At 41.8% G+C, this 21,295-nt stretch overlaps 2 protein-coding genes across 2 annotated transcripts in view; one reads left to right on the top strand and one right to left on the bottom strand.

Moving 5' to 3' along the window:
* Positions 1-394: 394 nt before the first annotated feature.
* LOC306788470 (cysteine and histidine-rich domain-containing protein 1-like) lies at positions 395-8,522 on the bottom strand. The gene is made up of 11 exons (XM_079284010.1): positions 8,344-8,522; positions 5,993-6,042; positions 5,857-5,913; positions 5,537-5,697; positions 4,805-4,905; positions 4,446-4,504; positions 3,663-3,733; positions 3,361-3,466; positions 3,121-3,240; positions 2,953-3,015; positions 395-2,088 (listed from the first exon to the last, which is right to left on the bottom strand). Exons 1-11 carry the CDS (start codon positions 8,405-8,407, stop codon positions 1,918-1,920), a joined length of 1,023 nt encoding a protein of 340 aa, XP_079140136.1. The 5' UTR covers positions 8,408-8,522; the 3' UTR covers positions 395-1,917.
* Positions 8,523-9,544: 1,022 nt separating this feature from the next.
* Positions 9,545-21,295, top strand: part of fat3b (FAT atypical cadherin 3b) — a gene marked incomplete at both ends in the record, with an annotated part of 59,698 nt that continues 47,947 nt past the window's right edge. Inside the window, 5 exons of the mRNA XM_079282801.1 lie at positions 9,545-12,511; positions 12,622-12,756; positions 13,225-13,426; positions 18,863-18,981; positions 20,547-20,745. Coding sequence (XP_079138927.1) covers positions 9,545-12,511; positions 12,622-12,756; positions 13,225-13,426; positions 18,863-18,981; positions 20,547-20,745 — 3,622 coding nt within the window. The remainder of the gene's footprint in view (positions 12,512-12,621; positions 12,757-13,224; positions 13,427-18,862; positions 18,982-20,546; positions 20,746-21,295) is intronic.

The raw sequence follows: 21,295 nt of genomic DNA, 5'->3' as shown, positions 1-21,295 counted from the left end.
GGCACAGCTAGCTCTGTGCGGTGACACACTCATCTATGAATTTTAGCGACAAAGCACTGTGAATTATACATTATTAACTAATTGTAATGAGTCTATAATCTTTGTTTTTGCCAATGTATTAAAAAGAGTAAGAAACTGTGCATGGAGAACATTTTTAAATGGGTTAAGAGATGTTAAACTTCGATCATGTTCCACCCACGACTTGTAAATTCATGCCTTCTGTCATGAAATGTTTCAGTTATTCTCTATGGTTAACATGGACTTAGCTGATTACCTTCAATATAAGGCTCTGCAGTTTGTTGCATCAGTCATGTATGCAGGCATTATGAAGAAACACATGCATCCAATTGCCATTCAGTCAGAAACACAAACTCTTCAGATATCTTGGGGGACTTTCTTTTATTGTCTTTGTGTGGGAGTTAGACTGAACCACATTTTAATGAACATTTAAATTGATTGTTTGTGGTGTGAGGCATGCTTCTGGAAAAAGGAAAAGGTGATACCTGTCTGCATAGATGTCAAGGTCTGAGACATCATGGCATCGGGGACGTATACTTCAGTATTCTAACCTTAAAGTTAAGTCATAGTTTTAAAAACGTTATGACATTTGCAAAAGTCACTGCAATTCCCAGAGATGCATGTGGATCAAAGTCTTCCCTTGAAAGGTCACACCTTCTTTAATTCAAGAGAAGTGTTTCGTTTCACCGGGTCACAACCGTTTGAAGAGAGTCTGGCCTGAATACCACTCGAACACAAATTGGTCTGCATATACTGTGTGAGAGAAATATCCACAGTATATATATCACCCCCGTTTTAAAGGTTCAATGCAAAAGTTGATTTTTAGTAAGATAAATTGGTTCCCGAATGATTTTACCCGGACGTCATGATGTCATTCGTCCAAATTGAATTCGTACATTCATAGCCTTTGAAGCATGCTGTCCAGCACAGCAGTTCTCAACCTGGATGCAAGATAATTACCGCTGGTCGCCAAATGGTTGTGGAGGAAATAACATTATTTTCATTTTAGACTGTGGAATGGGTTTGACTTTACATTGCCTGTAGCAGTGATATAATTTGCCTTAATACAGTACATTCTCATTATAAAATTGCGCTAGGTTGCTTTGACAAGATTAATACAGCAGTGATTGTTTAGAGACAAAACTTGTAGAAAATAAACATTAGCTATAATCAGGTAAAAAACTAATTGAGAGCAAAAAAGGGGGGGGTAGTCGGAGAACATCTTCATTCTGTTAAGTTTAAGAGTCTCAAGGAACTGTTGTATTTCTTATAACAATTTATTCAGAATAAATCCTTATTATACAGGTGTGGACATCTTAAGAGATCAAACTACACAGAGCAGCTTCATTGTCACACACACACACGGAAATATATATATAAATGCAACATTCAGTCCGACGTGATAATGGTGGATGATCAATGCAATCATTTAAACAATTTATGAAATTACAGGACGGAATGAATATTTCTCCCAAACATTGAGGACATAGAGGACGCTCACACCTGTGGTCCATAACAATGACTTGATGTAAGCAGTCCACGTCAAAGGCTTGATTGAGATTAAGCAAGGTCCCACCTGACTCCTATCGAATTGTGTAGTTTTATTGAAATTAACAAGTGTTCTCATCTGACTTGATGAAAAATCTGCTAAACGTCATTGTTTACCCAGTTAATCATTCATTACTTCAGTGAAAAAATAATATTAGTACTTGGAGATTTTTGAGCATTCAAACATATATAATGAATTATAAAAGAACCAAAACTTCAGCAAAATCAAAAAGGAATGAAAGGGGAAACACTGTAATGTCCAAGAGTAGAGGCCAAAGTTCCAAGAGAGCAATAGAGGAGACTCTTTGAAGAGGTAAGGAATGGACTGTATGGCCTTTGATTGAGTCCTCATCATTCATCTTCATCCTCGCTGTCAGTCTCCTCTGTCTCCTGCTCCGTCTCCTTGGGCGGGGGCAGGGGAGGAAGGTCCAGACGAGCCCATGACATGGGCTCAGACTTATTCATGGCTATCTCGATCTTGGCAGCCATCATGTTTATTATGCTTTTACTCACATCGATCACCTGCAAGGGAACGTGAGAGTGTGACAAAAACGGCTTAGTTTCTTTCCCATTTAAGCTGGTCTGGAAAAACACGAGTGAGCTATGAGCAGTTTCAAGTCATGTTGAACTGGTGGTGTGTATTCAGGTCAGGGGTGGGCCATATATCGGATATACTCAACGTATTGCGGCTCGCTCCATGTGGGATGTTGAAAAGTACAAATATTAATTGTCGCGGCATTTTTTTTAAGCCGCCAGCACGAGACTTGCTTTGGCGGTTTGCGTCTCTCTCCCTCTCACAATCACACTCTCCTGGGCGAGTGTGTGTGTGAGTATGAGCATAGGTGTGCGTATGGGGTGTGTGTGTGTGTGTGTTTTTATATCTGGAGGGGAAAGAGGGAACAGCGATAGGGCCTGAAGAGAGCGAAAGAAGTGAGATCAAAAACGGGAACAAAAGCATGCATTTTTAAAGACCAATCTTACATAAAAATGACAGTTCACCACCTCAGGGTGTTTAAATTATTCTGCAAGAATGAGCACGTTGTCACGACCAACGGGTTAAATCCAACAGTTTTGTTTTTTTTAAGAAAAATGTGAAAATATCGAGACATACATTGTATATCGCAGCAGCCTAACAATATGGACGTATGCTATATCAGCCATATCGGCCCGAATTCAGGTGGAAATGTATTCTCTAGGTACAGTTACTGTCATATTGAATTACAACCGCAAAGACCCCACTGAAGATCAGTAACAAATCAAATATTAAGACCATGAAAGTATGTTATACTGCAGTGTCTGGAATGCTGTAGAAAATAAATACATGTATTAAAACCGGCTGGTAGCAGGACTGACTCAACATCAGTGGAAAAGTGATGCTCTACTTACTCCCCACAAGCTGATTTTTTGCGCAAATTCCTTCTCTCCCTCAAATATAACACGGATGTCGAGCTGAAGGGAGAAGAGAGAAATAAAACATCAGGTTGAGAACAACACGATCCAGAACTAAGCAGTTTAGATATGCACATAAATCACCAGACTGATATTATGCCTCACCGTGGTGCTGTTTGCCTCCACGTAGCAGAGCTCTGGGACGGCGTTCTTGGCGTAGATAGAGATGATGACCTGCGCCCCCGTCTGGTGCCAGTCGAACCGACATGGAACCACTTTCTTACCCTGCGTGGAGATTTTTTGGTAATTTGAGACACTGATTAATAATTCAGTCTCTACCACAAAGCATCGTCTCCTCTCTGTGCCAGTGTTTAGAGCTGCGGCACACGTAGCCGTCAGACCTACCGTATCTTTTTTCCTCCATAGATGTGTTCCCGTGGTACAGCCCTCTTGAGAGAGGAAGGTGTTAAAGTCGGAGGTTTTCCTCTTACAGCAGCTCCAGTACTTCATCCTGGAGATGCAGGAAAGATCATTCACTCGCTGGATTGTTTTTTTAGCAGTCAATAACGTGTCACTCAAGAGAAGCAGTGAACAAGACCAACAGGAAAATAGTAGTGTCACTCATCACGCTTCTCTTACAGTTTCCAGAGCATATCTGCTATTTCATGTCAATGCCGTGAAACGCAGTATTTTTCCGTATTACTAACCCTTCGTGGAAGATAGGGAATCCAGAGTGGTACAAGCACACGTCCGAATCGCTTGCAGGTCCATCAAAGCTCTGAAGATGACAGCAAAAGGTGCGGTTCAAAAGATTGAAGTAGATACAAATACGGCTTTTATTGCATAGCACACATGTACGAGAATGAATAATGACGAATATCTTGTTCGCCTTGACTTTGGGAGAAGTTTAAAACATACCAATTTAGACTCCACCAAGACTTTAACTGATTAATCAACCGAAAACCAGGCAGCCCGTGAGAGAATATGTCATGGCTTTCACTCGCATCAGTTGAAGTGATTTACATCATTGTTTTAAATGATTTAAGTCCCACTCCAAGGTTCTACAAAACCCGCCGATGCAGTTTCTTTACAATTTATGTTCTAATCTGGGAATTTCTGCTCCGACAGGCCCGATTAGCTCGAGCAAGAAACGTAGCTTTGGAGGGGGGAGGGGGGGGGGGGGGGAGGAACGAGCTGCAGCCGCTTAACCTCACCCACAGCGGCGAGCTCTTTTGGGGCAGTATCATGATTTGTTTATGTTTTCATTTAATGACAGCTGTCAATTGAAATTGGCTTACAAAAATCGGAGAAGAAGGCAAAACTTATTTGGTGGAATCCACAAATTTAGCATGAATTTAAAGTAAATAAATTAAAAACATTTCAGCTGCGGTTGCCAAAGCCCTACAGAGGTATGGATACAAATAGAGATGTTTTACTAATTTCAACACCAATTTCAGCATGTTTTCCCAAATATACAGGCATTGACCTACTTTAGTACATCCTCCGTTTTTACAGGACGTTCCAACCTTGATCTCGTCGGTATCTTCCTCTAGAAAGACAGGAGACAGAAATGGAGTCAAAAAAAGAAAGAAACTGACTTGGATGTTCGGATCTAAAAAATGCATCCGCAGCTATGATGTGTTGTCCCATCCCTGCCATCTTTAACTCAAACGCCGTGAACTCCCAGAGGCCATCCATTAACTTCCCCTGTCAACATGACCTTCCTGTCTGCTGTAACAAGAAGAGGATGTAATGGATGGTAGACCGTCTACGATAAAGAGGTCTTAAAAAAAAGAAACATGGAAGAGACACAGGGAGAAAGACGGGGGAGATAACGCTCCGCTATCACCTTTCTTCTCTGCCGGATTTTCGGAAAGCTTCAGTCTCTCCAGAGCCTGCTTCAGAGAAGTAGAGACTTTATGCTGCACTCTCTCCATCGGCTCGTCAGCACTGCAACAGTAACAACTCTATTAGAATCAAAACATTAAGGAAGGAAGGGACAAAATGTATTTGTTTGTAATTCATTCGTTAATTGAAAAATAATCAAAAGGGTATTCCGTTTTTTTAAAATTTAAGTAAGGAATGCGTTGTCGGCAGCATCACTTGAGAATGAGATCTGTTGAACGCAGCCAGGCTAAGAGCCTTACACTACTTGAAAGGAGTTTCACTATTCAGTAGTAATTGCTTCATCAGCCTTCTTTTGAACTCTGTTGGGAAGCATCCAGAGTAAAATATGAGAGAACGCCTCCCACGAGCCTGTGGATCCTCAGTGTTCAGGCTGATTTAATACCTCGAACACTGCACCTGTCTTGTTATGCATTTCATACTAAACCGCAATAACTCACAGCAGAATGTAACATGTGGGATAATAAGGATATATAGTTTTAAACTGAACGCGCTGTTGCTGTATTGAATGGAAAAAGTGTGTTCTTTTTGGCCTGTTTGTTTCCTTTAAATGCGATTTGATAAAATTGTTGTATTACATATGTTACATACATTTTTTGCTTTACTTAAACAAATAATGAGAGCTTCGGGTATTCCTCTGGTATTGATTCAAATATAAAATAACTAACTGTACAACCTTGGTCTGCGTATCGCCTCCTGAGGCTTCGGAGCCGAGATGATGTACTCGTTAAACTTTGGTTTTTGGTCATCTGCGTCTTTGTTTTCTACCGATGATGTCTCATCTGGTTTCACCGGCTCAGGGGGCTTCTCCTTGTTGTGGGGACCGTTAGTGCAGCCCTGCGGAGGACAAAGTCACCGCGTTAGACTCTCAGACGATGAGCGCCCGGGCCGACATGGCCACAGCAAAAGGTGGCAATGCCTATGAAAACAACAGACAATGGAAAGATGACCTCGGAGGATTGAAAAGTAAGGATTAAAACAGAAACTAAAACTTACAACAATGCTGAGGAAGTCGGAGAAGTCGGTAGTTCTTCTCTTGCAGCAGGACCATCCCTGGAGCAAGACACACAGACATGAACTTTGACCAGATAACAAAGACAATGATCTCACTGTGCTTTCTCAGGCTTCTTACCTTCAATGCATCGTGGAATACTGGGACTCCTGGATGATAGGTGCAGCCATCTGTGAAAAGGAACACAACTTTGATTAATTTATAGGAAATGTATGTGGTGGACCCCGTCGCCTACACCAGAATAGACTAACACGGAAACCGAGACTTGCAGCTTTTCTGGTCTCAATAGAGACACAGAAATGTCAACTTTCAAAGTACACCATGAAATGATTTTACAGAACGATGAGTAGAGTTATAGAAAAGTAGTTTCTGAATGTGGCAGGCATTTTGAGAATCAACAAGTACAAATAATCTAGAGTCATTCAAAACTGTGGCGGCCACCAGGCCCTTCTTGTTGAAACACTACAACATCACGACGTCTCGTCTTCATTTGCTTTCACGTGCGGTAAACCTATCAAAAGATTTGGGTCAGCACATGTCTGATGCTGCCTCCGTGTCAAAATGACTCGAGGTGCTCATGGTGAGACAGAACTCCAAAGTGGAGTCAAAAGTTTGAAGACATTTTAGAAAGATAACAGGAAAAAGTTACACTCATCTGGCAATGTAGCTGTATTATTCCCAGGACTGCTTGATAGCTGCCATGTCTGTCCCCTAACAGTATCTACCGTTGTCGTTTCTATTATAAATGTTTATTCTCTCTCTGAAGGCAATTCAGCAGTTAACAGGAAACGAGTTCGTAAGAAACACTAAGATCATCCTGAACTGATCATCAGTCCAAAAGCGACATTGATAAAGAATAATTTGTGGACAGATTTAGCAAACTAAAAACACAAATGTTATGTTTTTGATCAGAAATTAGACAACAATTTCCACAACATCCGACACAAAAACTTAAAATGATCTTCATTGTGTCCTTGTGAAGTGCAACACACAGAGTACATAGACTTATGGTCTGGATTTATGACACCCATCGGACAGTTTGACAAATCCTCGTTTAAGATTTACCTCATTTTAAAAGTACGGCGTGATTTTTTTTCAATGTCCTCTTTTTTGGAACTGCCCTACAAGATAAATGGCTGCTGAATGAAGAAAGAAAAAGTTGGCTGGGTGTCGCCATAAATCAAGAATGGTCCTTACAGTACAGAAGAGCCTGAGCTATAACCCTTCTATATGCTGTTGCCGTATACACTTCCACCCCTAAAAGCAATGATTATATACTCTAGTGTTATGAGAAGAGGCACCCTATTCAGAAATTAAATTTTGTGTATTGCCAGACATATTACTTGAAGATAAAAGGAGGACATTTCTACCGAAAGGAAATCAACCAAAAAGTTCATTATTTGTAGATGTTATCAGCTAAATGTGTAAGGAATGAATTATCTTTATCTTATCTTTTTAAACATAAAACCGGACAATACACGCTATAACTGTGTGGCACACCTGTAAACACCAACTCGACTATTGCCTCAAACATGACAAAAGGCAATGAGATGGGAATAACTAGCTTTGCTCATGATGATGAGTGGCGACTCTTTGACAGATGTTTGTCAGATGTTCCGATTACTGTGGACACTGTTCTCACTTTCACAGATTGATATTTACAGTGTGGGTTCAAATTTAGATTTGGGCTTTCCTCTGGCATAAGCCAGCTTGGTACTGTACTAAGGAAAATGACTCTTATGATCTTATCCTACTTCTACACAATATGCTCCTAGTTTTGCATCTCTGCATGCTCAGGTGGAGGTATGCTGAAACATAAGGTTTGTAATTACAAACCTACAGCTCATTGGTTCTCAATGCAGTGGTATAACTTTGCAGTATTTATGTCTCTTTCATTTCAAGTGGAACTGAACGTTGCTTGACAAATGAAAGTGGCACAAAACAAGCAATTTGATTAGCATTCAATCATAAACACAGACGTAACGCTACTTCCCTTAAAAACTGAACCTTACAGTTGACCGGTTACTCGGTTTGAAAACAATCTTTTCGCAATACTACTGACATAATGGTTATGGGAAAAGTAGAGAAATGAGTAAAAACGTTGAATGGCTTGTTTCTGAAACTTTAAACCGGTGTACGGTGTGTTTTGTACGGGACAATGGTCCTGCAAAGTCTAACGTTACCGTCTAACTTCACCTGCTAACCACAGGAGCTTAAAATGCTAACAACACGGTGCTAAGTCACACAAGGCTTCCTGAATGATCAGCTACAGCGGCGTTGGTGAATGAAGTTGTTACGATGTTGGGTCCAGTCAGCTACAGTTGTATCAGGTTAGCTACATGGGCCCAGCAGCAGGCCTGCTCGTCGCTGCAGAACATTCTAGATGACCATCAGAGGTTAACGTTAGCTTGCTAACACACTGGCGCGGGGCACAGCGGTAGTTCACGTTAGCTAACTAAGATACTACTCACCGTCTGGGTTCTGTTCTGGATCAAACCGCTGTCCACATCCCTTATTGTAACACAAAACGGACATGATGAAGGCTGAGATAAGTTTAACTGGTGGCCAGATGTGTGACTAACCCCTAAAAGCTCGTATGTGTGTGTGTGTGTGTGTGTGTGTGTGTGTGTGTGTGTGTGTGTGTGTGAGCGACAGAGACCGGTAGCTGCAGACTGCTGCACGCACACACACACTTCCGGATGTTCTCGGCTACACTCGGCAACAGTCGGAGTTTAACCAGCCCGCCTCCTCCATCCTGTGAGCGCTTAGTGGTCCCACTCAACCGACAACTGATGCTGACCGCTTCCTAACTTCCACGACATGTTCTTAATACCATATCTCGGACTTAAAACCTCAAATCAGCAAGTGCCACATATCTGTTTTAACGACAGTTTTGTGTGAACTATTGCAGATAAAGTCGAAGTAGCCCACTGCACTCCAGGGTTACATTAGTTCGATGCAGGGAACTGGGACAATCGCGTATAGTTTTACGAGGATCACTGCAGCCTAACTGCCCGTCGGGATATGTGCACATGAATTGTCCATTTCACCACCGACTTCTGCTCGATTGTTTCGTGCGTTATGCTTTGCTTTTTTCCCCTGCCTGTCGGAGAGGGGATGGAAAAGGATTTACTTCCACTGAGCTGTTTCGTGTAAAGGTAGGACACGCTCTGATGTGTGAGTGAGGTCTGTGTACAATAGAGTTAATTAAGCTATGTATTGTTGTCCCATACATTTTTTTCTCGTGAAAATACCGTACCCTGGTTGTCACTTGCTGAAGAATAACAAGCCCTGTGTCTCACTCTGTAATACAGTAACAGTGATTGCTCCTGATCCCCGGTATTTAATCTGGTGACATGATGTGTTTCACTGATGCTGTGTAAGTGCGCTGCACTTTGATGTGGTTTGTTTAAAGATACGTCAGTTCTGCTTCTGAGCCTTTTGGGGTGCAATATTCTGTGTTTGAATGCAAACTGTTGGAGCGCAACATTGAATATGCCATCATATCCATGTAGTGATAAGCAGTAGCCCATACCCCTGTCTTTTTAACTTTTGTCTCAGTTCTCTGTCAAATATTTAGCATGCATGTCATTAACAACTCACCAACTGAATCAGATCTGTTTTTCTTTGTTATTCTTTCCAAATATAGGGTGACTGGGTGATGGAATAGTGATGAAGGGTAATCGGTGGGGAAATATGCTTCCTCTCCCCAACCTTTCTCTTCTTTTCCACTGTATATGCGTCTTCTTTCTCCTCGGTTTTCCGTCAACCCATGCCCAGTTCCTGACAGAAACAAGGGCAGGACAAGTTTTGCTGCTCTTTACCCAGCCTGCCTATAATGCTTCCATCTTCGAGAACTCTGCGGCAAGAACCTATACAAGTAGTGATGTCAAAATGGGCATCATTCTAGGGCCACCTCGGTCTTTAAACATAAAATATTCTGTTGCTTCTGGAGACAGTGAGGGAATCTTCCAGGCTGAGGAGTTTGTAATGGGAGATTTTAGTTTTCTCCGTATATGCACTAACGGAGGCAGTGGTGCAACATTGAACCGGGAAGTTCAGGACAATTACACACTGACGGTTAAGGCATCTGCCCATGGAGGCCGAGAGGCCTTAGCCACTGTTCATATCAAGGTCTTGGATACCAATGATCTCCGACCTCTCTTCTCCCCTACCTCCTATTCATTCATTGTCTCTGAGAGTGCCCCTCTGGGTGCCAGCATAGGACGTGTAACAGCCACAGATGCTGATGTGGGCACCAACGGGGAGTTCTACTACTTCTTCAAGAACAGAATTGAACTATTCGCTGTTCATCCGACCAGCGGGGTCATCACCTTGACAGGTCGGCCCAGAATGGACAAACAAGACAGATTTGAGCTGGAGGTGCAGGTGGTCGACAGAGGAATGCAACTCTATGGGAACAATGGTATCAGCAGCACTGCTAGGCTGGTCCTAACAGTGGAGCGGGTGAATGAATTTTCTCCTGTTCTCAAAGCAGTTGCTGTCGTTCCATCGTGGGCGGACAAGGACCCAATCTATGCCATAATGACTGTGAAGGACAAAGACGAAGGGGCATCTGGGGATATAGAGTGGGTGTCCATCATCGAGGGTGACCCCCTTGAACAATTTGTTATTGATCGATCGCCTGTCGGGAATGAGTATCGGGTTAAAACATCAGAATTGTTTGACTGGGATACATTCCCCTATGGCTGCAACTTAACCTTCCAAGCTAAAGACAGGGGTATACCGCCAAAGTTTTCTAATACTCAAGTTCTTCAGTTGTTGGTTACAAAGCCAGACCCAGTGTTGGCGAATTTCGAGAAAGATGTTTATGGAGTCAAGCTGAGTGAAATAGCTCCTCCAGGCACTATTGTAGAGGTGGTGAAAATCTCCCCAGCTCCTCTGAGTGTCAATTACAGCTTCAGCAGCCCCTCAGATCAAATGTGCTTTGATATAAACCCTTTGACTGGAGTTATTACCACCAAGAGGCAGCTGACAAGGATATCACGGGATTTCATAGAGATGGAGGTGGTTGATATTATCAGTCAGCAGCAAGCAAGGGTTCAAATCACCATAGATGATGCTAATGACAACACGCCAGTGTTCAACAGGCCATTCTACGATATTGCAATCAACGAGAGCTTACCTGTAGGCACTGTTGCTCTTGTGGTGTATGCTGTTGATGCTGATAAAGGAGAGAATGGTTACGTAACCCACACAATAAGTGGCGAACTGAATCTTCCATTTACAATAGACCAGGACACAGGGGAGGTGAGGATCACAAGAGACCTAGACTTTGAGTCATCAGATGATATCTATACTTTTGCAGTGCGGGCCTCTGACTGGGGTTCACCCTACAGAAGGGAGAGTGAAGTTAATGTCACCATTCGTCTGATCAATATAAATGACAACCAGCCTCTCTTTGAGAGAGTGTCCTGCAAGGGGATGATAAGCCGTGACTTTCCTGTCAGTCAGACTATTGTGACCTTGTCAGCTGTGGACATGGACGAACTAGGAATGGTGACCTACAAGATACTGTCTGGGAACGAGTTAGACTATTTTCACTTAAATCCAGACTCCGGGGCTTTGTCATTGAAAAGATCGTTTGGAGGGCCTACTTTAAAAAGTGGGATATTCAACCTGAAAATAGTGGCAACAGATGGTGAGATGTGCTCGGATCCTACATTCGTGAATGTATCTGTGGTGAGGGATAGGATGCCACCCATGGGGTTCAACTGCAAGGAGACCAGGGTAGCCCAGCTGTTGGCAGAAACAATGGTCTCGAAAGTGTCTGCTATGGCTAGACCAAGACCAGATGAGAGCTATACAGACTTTTTCTCCAGAAACCAACGTACTCCACAGTTTGAGGCCTTACCTACCAGTATTCTAGTGAGAGAAGACCTTGCTGCTGGTGCCAGTGTATTTCAGGTGAGAGCACGAGATGGCGACACAGGCTTCAATGGCCGTGTTCTCTTTTCCATATCTGATGGTAACAAAGAAAACTGCTTCAACATCAACATGGAGAACGGGTTGATAACTGTGTTGCAGCCACTTGACCGCGAGCGAATGGATCGGTACTTCCTTAATATCACCATCTACGACCAGGGCGTTCCTCAGTTGTGCAGTTGGAGACTACTGACTGTGATCGTTGAGGACGCGAATGATAACGACCCCCAGTTTTATCAGGACAGCTTCTCTGCGCTTGTTGCAGAAAACGCGGCCATTGGAATTGAAGTTATTACCATGACTGCCTTTGACAGAGACATGGGTCAAAATGGACAGCTTTCCTACGTAATGCTGACCTGTGTCCCTCAGTTTGGTATTGACAGCGAAACTGGAAGTGTATTTGTTTCGAGCCACTTAGACAGAGAAACCGTCCCAATGTTCACATTGAAGATTGAAGTGAGAGACAAGGCAGAAAGAGGCACTCGTAGGTCATCAGTGACTACTCTCACTATAATAGTGGAGGATGTCAATGATTGCGCTCCAGCTTTCATCCCTGGCAGCTATAGTGCTCGAGTACTGGAGGACCTGCCTCCAGGGGCTGTGATTACCTGGGTGCAGGCTCAGGACCCAGACATGGGTCCCAGTGGACAGGTCCGATACTCCTTGATTAATGACTTCAATGGCACTTTTGAGGTACGTGATGTCACTATTTGTATTGTCTATGCTGTTGCATATGCTAATCCTCTTTTTATTGACAGTTTATGATATGATTATGGCATTATGCTTTGTGATGCTTTGTGCAGATCGATGCTGTGAGCGGAGTTTTGAGGATTAGGAAGGAGCTGGACTTTGAGAAACAACAGTTTTTCAACCTGACATTGCTTGCTGAGGACAGAGGAGTACCCAGCCTCATCAGTCAGACATTTGTGGAGGTGGAGGTGTGTAACACACACACACACACACACACACACACACACACACATACACACACACACACACACACACACACACACACAAATTTGTATTGAAACTAATTCAAAATCAAAACCAGTTTCATCAATTAAGCATTGACATTTATAGTTTTGTTTGTTCATTTCAAGCTTCAAATGTTGATACGACCCGGCATCATTTACATGTTTTCGTTAATGCTCCCCCTGTTGTTATCCTCAGGAAAGAAAGAAAATCAATTACATTATATTTCAATCCATTTCATTTCATGAAAAGGACCATTTAGGGTACACTAGCAAAGTAAATAAATGATTTACCAAAATGATTCCTTCATAGCTATAGCCGTAATGTAATTAAAGGCAATAATGGTAATTTCTTCGAATTATATATTGTACAACCATACCGTGCTGATATACATATCTTCACAGTCAAAATTAAAGCCATAACATTTTTTTCAGGTGGTGGATGTCAATGAGAATTTGTATGCACCTTACTTTCCTGACTTTGCGCTGAGAGGCTCAGTGAAGGAGAACTCTCGTGCAGGCACAAGTGTCCTGACAGTCAACGCTAAGGATGACGACAAGGGGCGAGACGGGGTGTTGAGGTACTCTGTCAGAGGTGGCAGCGGACTGGGCACTTTCACCATTGACGAAGACACAGGTGCGACACAAGATCAATTCTGAAGCCTATTTATGTAAAGTGGAAATCCAATAACTTACAAGACCATGTGTGGAATATCAACACTCAAATGTGTTCATTGCGTACTATAGGAAATCTCACTATTTGAAGAGAGTGTGAGGTACAGTCAGAGTCTGTGTGGTGATGGGGCTTCACGTGGGAGCTGTGCACTGGGAGATCATTACTGTAATGAGGGCAGCATGGCAGCTACACAGGCTGGGCCTCAGGCCGCTCAGTACAACTGATCCAGTGCTCTGTGGATACCATTGATCAAGGTTGTCCTGTGCAGCGCCACCATCCTTTCCAAGAGCAGTGAAATCACTGTGACTTATTAAAAGAAGCCTGACCCCCAAAAACAAAAAGCATGCAGTTGTCTCCAACTTTCCTGCAGTGTCAAATCACAGCTGAAATCATGTTGGTCCAAACAAGAGGCCTTGACGCACTCACCCAGGGATAAAAATGAATCAAATATCCAGTATGAAAATAGGACAGATCATATAAGTTCATATTGGCACATGAAACGCCAACTCTCTCTCCCTGTCTCTCATATCTATATATTTACATATAAACACATCTATATATGTATTATGTATGTATACACACACATCTAAATATATATACATATACATACATAATATATTTTCATAAAAACATTAAGATATGCAACCTAAATATCAATGCTAACACTGAACATTATTAGAATAACTTTAATAGAAGAAATATACATTTTCATCAAACTCTTCTTACAAAGCCCAGTGGACCATGCACGCCCCCTCAATAAAGATAAATTCCACCAAACTCAAAAGGCATTCATACAATATGACAACATGAACAGACGGATAGGATTTTGGCATGTGCTATATTTCCATCTGAGAAATAGAACTCACGTCTGCATAGTTGATATTTCAACACAAGTGGGTGTCAGTGAGAACTCTTTCTTTCCCATAAAGGCTTATTGTTACAGTTTTTTGTGTCCGTCCATGGCGCAGAAGCTTTTAAACCTACCGGTGAGCTTTCTCAGTCTCTCTCCATGGTGCTGAAACATTCAAACTCCAAGCTCCAAAATCAGTGCCTCATTCACTCATCCTCCAGGGTACTCCGTCGTGAGTAAGGCTTCATAATTACCCCTGATGCCAAGTCTTACCACTAACAGATCCTATGTTGCGTATAAGCATGCAAATTGTATGAAGTCTCTACTTTCCTGTATAAAAGAAAGAATTCATTAGTATGGGACTGTTCTGCCTGCAGTCTCTATTGATGTAATATTCAATGTAACCAGATACACCACTTCACAGCAACATAATAAGTTCTATGATTTAATCAGTACTGTTCTTAATACTTCATACATTATTTACATTTTCCCCACTCAAAACTCACAAATTCAATTACCACATATCTAATCCAGTTTTACCCTTTTGTATCAATGTGTTACTTGAAAGTACATGTTTTAAAATGAATGAATGCATTTTTATTGCATTTGATACAACCTAGATCTTAATTTTGCCTATTAAAACCTAGTTTTTAATGCATTTCACATTTCTACTTTAAATCAAGTCAAGTAGCAGAGGAATAATAAGACATAAAGCAGGAAAAGGGGATAATAGATTGATAATAACCAATGCATGCTAACTAGCAGGTGGGCAATTATTATAATGAGATTTCCCAGTGGCTCAACATGAAAAACTGTGCAGAATAAAAAAAAGATACATTATGAAAAACATTTTACTAGTTGATACAACTTGGGAAAAATGTAAAATTTGTATCTAAAACCAAATGTGTCACTAATACTTATATGATTAGAACAATGTTACATAGAAAACAAGTAGAAGTGGTTAGTTATAGCCAGTAGATTATAATTTGCGAGCCAAATGACAGCGGTCCACTTCTGGCCTCTTCCTTCACCTCTTGTCACTCTGGTCCCTACTGTACATGACTTACACTGGATGCCTGCATTGACCTTTAACTAGGCTAATTAGTATTGACAGTAGTTGAGAGAGAAACAGATGGACAAATGGAGAGAATGCCTCTTGCCCTCACTCTCTCTCTCTCTCTCTCTCTCTCTGTGTTCACACATATAAACTATGTGCACATAATTACATATGTTTGGTGTATACACTGCACTCATATAGACAAAACACTGTTACAGTACACTAACAGATCCCCGCAGTCTTCGGTTAGTACTTGGTGCTGTTATTTACTTTAGAATTAAAACCTCAGTAAGGCGCATCGCAGCCAGTGAGAAAGTTTATTGAGTGCAGATTTTGCAGGGGAAATCAGAGAGCTTGTCAGAGCAGAAAGGAGAGGGGAGTGGAAGTGAAGCGAAGAGAGGAAGGGAGAGGATGCAGGGGAGTCTGGAGCACATAAAAAGTGTCAGAAAAAAATACTGCTTTCTTCCTCCCAGGCCTTTCTATATATATATATATATATATTTTTTTTTCTTTCTTTTTCTTTCTTTCTGCAACTTTGTTTTCAAGTTGCAGCTTTTGTTATTCCCCCCCCCCCCCTTATATCACAGGCAAGAGAAAAGTCACTGGCCCTTTTTGGTATCAGATGAGATGATCAGAAGTTATCCCTCATCAAATGTTTCTTTTCATCTTGTACCTTCTAGAAGTCAGAGTTGTCAGGAGTGGACAGAGTAGCACCACTCGGTCCTGCCACCATGCATTTAGCTGCCATGTTGAGTGGCTCAGAACCGCACTGACTGCTTGTCAATCTGTGGCTCTTAGTGCCTGAACTCAGTGAAGAGGGAGACAGACAGCGAGAGTGAGTAAAAGGGACAGAGAGAATCAGATATTGTGTGATAAATCCATTTTGTTAGGCCTGTCTTGACATGTGCATTCCCACCCTTCTGTAGTTGGCTCTATGATGCATCTTCTAGCCCATGACACCCTCATTGTCTTATCTTTTTTTTTATTTTGGACTGTTAAGATGACTCATCCCTATATGAGTGGAAAGTAGCCTACAGGGGCTATCTGTCAGAAAAGAAGTAGGATCTTCTCCGGCTTAAATCCTTAGCACTCCTGTACTTTGAACACAAATTAGTATTCTTGTCATTGGTTAAGTGTAAAGCAAGCCCTGCAATTTCTCATTGGGCGGCTGTCAGAAGCCACTGCTCCTCTATTAGTGGGTTTGCAAGCGCCAGGATTTGTCACAGCCAGGATAAAGCAGTCGTTCAGCACACTTTTAAAAAGCAATCCATCTTGCATTCGTTAAAAATCGACAGGCTGTACTTTTGATGGCTTCTTTTCTGCCACACACAGAGCTATTCAGTTGTGCCTCAAGATGCAGAGAAATACTAATTTTCTCATCAAACTTGCGATTGATTATTTTATACGCTGGCAGTCATTAGGCTCCAAAACCGGTTCCTCAAGAATGAAGAAGTAAATAGGACACAACACGTGGCTGTAAACCCCCAGCGTACTGTTAACTTCTAGATTCGAAAATGTGCCATGACCCATCAATTTCTTTTCACCCTTTGAAGTGTGTTACTTATGGTAAAAATGGATGCTGTCAAGTCGGATTTATATTGAGTTCACTGAACAGTTCCTGTCGGTCTTAAAGTTCAAAGAGCTTTTGAAAGAGCCAGCTCTGTTTTCCTCGCCTCTTTCGGTCGAGTTATCCGACAGAGATGAGATGTGGTTTGAAAAGGACATGGTCAAGGACGAGCAAAGAAGTGTTTTAACAAACACTTTTACGATGCATTGTGCATGCTCTGGGGCCCGCTGCTTCGTCACACATATGCACACTTTCTGGTAATAAGATAACACCTTCGCTGTGCGGCAGAGGAGGCTACAAGAAGATAGCAAAAAAGGCCACACAGTCACACCTTTAGTCACTGATTTGTGTGCTTGGGTGACGTAACCTGGGCATGTAGGACTCAAATGATTGTAAGAATACGAATCAAATGTTTTAATTATCTATTTACTGATGATCACTGATGTCCTCAAGGTCTCTGGTTCGATGATTTTCTCTGAACAAGATATTTTTATGATTGTTCTGACGATATCCTTTTGAACATGGTGACCGAGGTTTGGTTTGGAAACAAGCAGTGCCACTGAGCATCTTTATCCCAGGGGTGTGGTGTCCGGGCTGGACCGTCTTGGCTCTCTATGCCTCCCTGGAGTCATAGACCTTCATCTATATATATATATATATTTGTCAAATTAAAGGATTTGGTCTTCTCTTTTCACTGCATGGCTCGGTTTTTGATAAAAATAAGTAGCCTTTCTATCTATCTTGGTGCTCTTACTTGTCAAGTGAATCAGGTTAAAAATAACAGACAATGATGTTTACGTTTCTCTCTAGTTTGTCCATTTGTAATGCAACAGTTAAGTTACATTGAACACGAAGGCAAACAAATACTACTCCTTCTACCACTACTTCTAAAACGTATTCTTATGGTAATACTAACACATTGTAAGTCTTTAGACTCATAAACTCTCTAACATCATCTACTTCTTTAATGAATAGAAGCGTGGAGGTTTTGGAAAGCAAGTAAATATACACTCTCTCACATGTCCTGTCTCAGCTCTGCCTAGCATCTTGTTGGGGCTAATTGCTTGTGAACTGAACACAGACTCTGCGAGCATTGACAAGCGCATGCAGCACGTCTCATGCTGGCTTTTAAAGGTTTGTGTGCACTGAGCAGAAATGCATCGACTGCTCCCTTTGCCCTTATGATGGGTTCAGTTTATTCATTCTGAGCTGACGTGTGTTATTTTCTGTCAATATAAATGATGCAATTAGAAAAATATGTTTTTTTTTTTTTTGATCTTAGCTTAAGATTCCCTTGTTTAAATAAACCGTGACACTCACAACCTTGCATCACTGGGCTTCAGCGCTCTTGACAATGTATACAACTGACACGAGTGAACCCTAAAAGCCAGAGTGTGAGTATGTGTGTCTTTTTTTTGTGTCAACATGGACAGTCCTGCATGACTTATTTTTACAAAAAAATAGAGGCACCCATGTGTCATCCGCTGTGAGTGTTCTCTTTGTCCCTCAAGAGGTCACCAAAGCTGTCAGCTACTCGTCTCCCTGAGGCCACTAAACACACGCCGGTCAATATGCGTGAGTGTCTGCGAGTGTGTCTGTATTGGTGTAGAGTAGTTCTGGGTACGTTTAGCACTTAGCAAATTGCAGCTGGGAGCAGTTTGGTCAGCTGTGATTAGCTGGAGAGAAGCTGAAACATTGAAGGCGACTTCAGCGGCGCCGCTAATGCCTGTGAATGTCACTGAAGCCAGGACACAAAGTTTTCTCTAAATTTCTGTCTTTGCCTCCGTAAAGTAAGTATTCAAAAGCTTTCCCCATGAGATCTTTTAGGGACATATCGTGTGGATGACACACTGTCCTCATGAATAAACCTAATAGATATGTATTCTCAAGCCCAAGTAACAACTGCATTAATCTTTCTCACAGGGGTGATCTACACTGCCGGTATCCTGGACTGTGAGACAAAAGACTCCTACTGGCTTACAGTGTGTGCTACAGACAGAGGGGTTACAGCCCTGTCTGCATCTATTGAAGTCTTCATTCAGGTACCCACATTCTGCTGCTAATATTCATCCTGTACTGCGCATACATAAGAGGATATACATAGGAAATTACCTTTGTTTAGTTTTTTTCGGAGAGAGAGAGGGAGAAAGCATACATTTGAAGTGCCCAAACAAGTACTTCACATTGGTGTTGTTTTTAGTAAAAACAGTGGAACCATAATCGATTACAAAAAAAAAGAACTTCAAACTTTATATATTTAAAAACAGCTATTTATTTTAATGAATGGCAGGACGTTTGTTCCAAATTAAAAACAGTTAATCAACATTGAATTGCGAATTGACGCTTGTACACCAAGTCACACCAGTTTGTCCAGCAGCTTCTCATCCATCACACTGATAACGCATAACGTTTTAAAGTCTACAGAGGAGAAATGTTTCATATTTAAAAATATAGTTTGGGTGGACCACCATATCCAGCCACCTGAAAGATTCAGTCTTATGTGTCAGGCTTTTACTCTCTATTCATTATATATGTGTATATTACTGTATACACACCATATTTTATACATCCAGCACTCCAGATGTTATGCAATTTTCAAACATACAAGTCATCTAACATCTTTCCACCCTAAAGTTATGCCCGTGACTGTCTGAAAGGGTGCTGTTAACAAATTCGCTTCTTTGTTTGTATCCGGCATTGTTAAAGTCTTTACAGCCTGCAAACACATAACTGAAGGCGCGTTTTTAAGCTTTCACTGCACATCATTGTTGAGTGTTGGCTCCGCCGTAACAGTATGAAGCTAAACAACAATCAGAGTGCCGCTAAACAACAATCAGAGTGCCTCTCTCTAAAATACAAATGGCGCTCAGTGCAGTGGATAACTGTAGCAATGCTCAGTCTGTGAGAAAGAGATACACACTGGAGGGAAGTCTCTGCTTCAGCTTCTATTTTATTTGGCACTAAGTAATCCACTGTCGAAACACTCATATACACACATCACTGCTCACCCTTTGGGGAAGAGTTCAGCCGCGTATGAACCCCCCCCCTCCTGCATTTTCTGGCTTCTGGATATTCAGGTGTGCGCTGTGATCGGGCGCTTTACTCCGAGCCTGTTCATCACAGACACATATAGGGAGATTAATCAGGCACAGGTGTTCCTCATTCACTGGCTGAAAAATCTTGGCGTTCTGTACCTCGCAGCAAACACTCAATCAACTCTCTGTTTGCCATAAATATTCTAGATCTATGCTGTAGTAAGGGGAATTCATTTTCTGTGCATTTTAACAGTGACATCCATGACATTTTCTGGTAAATACATTTCCATTTTGTGATTGATGACGGATCAACCCGGCCCAAGTCCGTGCTGCATTTCCCGAGTTGTTGATTCACAAAGATACCAAATGCATGCTGATTTAGGAGGTTGTGTTTTATCAACACATCCGTTGTCAATTCAGATCCAACTCAGGTAACGAAAGACAGCTAAAGTAGAAACAGATTACACAGCTTACTCCTGTCCTTTACTCAAGCCCTTCCTTCTCTCCCTCTCTCCACTTTGTCTCTCCCTCTTCCTCTATTTGTTCCTCCTGCCTCTCTCTCTCTCTCACAGGTTGAAGACGTCAATGATAATGCTCCTCTCACCTCGGATCCTATCTACCATCCAATCATTATGGAGAACGCTCCGAAGGACGTGTCAGTCATCCGTATCCAGGCGCAGGACCCTGACCTCACTGCCACCCCCAGTCGTCTGAGTTATCGCATCACGGCTGGCAACCCGCAGAATTTCTTCTCCATCCACCCCAAAACAGGTGACACGAACAGACAGACACACCATTTTTAATAAATGTCTTGATAAGATAATTGACAGTATAATGTGCGAGACTAATGGCATAATTAGTAATGTAGCCTTATAAAAAAAAAAAAAATTACACCAGTCTTTTGTGTTTGTATGTTTACGTGCCTCTGAAATTATGAGATTTTCTTTCATCACGCATCTCCTACTCCACATTAATCCAATAAAAGGCTTTAGTTCCCACACAACAAATTAAAAAGACTTTTGTACCCACACAGTCAAACATCTAGGACACTGATGAGCTACGCTCCGAACTCATTACTGCTTCCAGTCTTATTAAGGAGCGAAAGCTCTTTGCAATGTACTCGAGGAAATGTAGTTACCGGTAGTCATATAGTAAGCCAGCTACACAAGTTAAAGCAATCTTTCCCATTGCTTTTGGTCTCTTAAGGAGGAACAATTAGTATTATTTCAATGCATTATGTGATATATAGTAACACGAATAAAAACAGGCTTTTCACAGAAAGTTTTAATGAAGTTAAAAAGTGATAAAAGGTTTCAGGAGT

The sequence above is a fragment of the Melanostigma gelatinosum genome (genome assembly GCF_949748355.1).
Source record: "Melanostigma gelatinosum genome assembly, chromosome: 14".
NCBI classification, from domain to species: Eukaryota; Metazoa; Chordata; class Actinopteri; order Perciformes; family Zoarcidae; genus Melanostigma; species Melanostigma gelatinosum.
The sequence above is the reverse complement of the archived record's forward strand: the minus strand, read 5'-3'. Positions and strand labels throughout refer to the sequence as shown.

Coding starts and splice junctions, on each gene's coding strand:
- LOC306788470 (XM_079284010.1), bottom strand. CDS start 8,407: ATGTCCGTTTTGTGTTACAATAAGGGATGTGGACAGCGGTTTGATCCA. Junction 5,698..5,856: donor CCGACTTCCTCAGCATTGTT/GTAAGTTTTAGT, acceptor TGTCCTCCGCAG/GGCTGCACTAACGGTCCCCA. Junction 3,467..3,662: donor TTCCCTATCTTCCACGAAGG/GTTAGTAATACG, acceptor CTGCATCTCCAG/GATGAAGTACTGGAGCTGCT.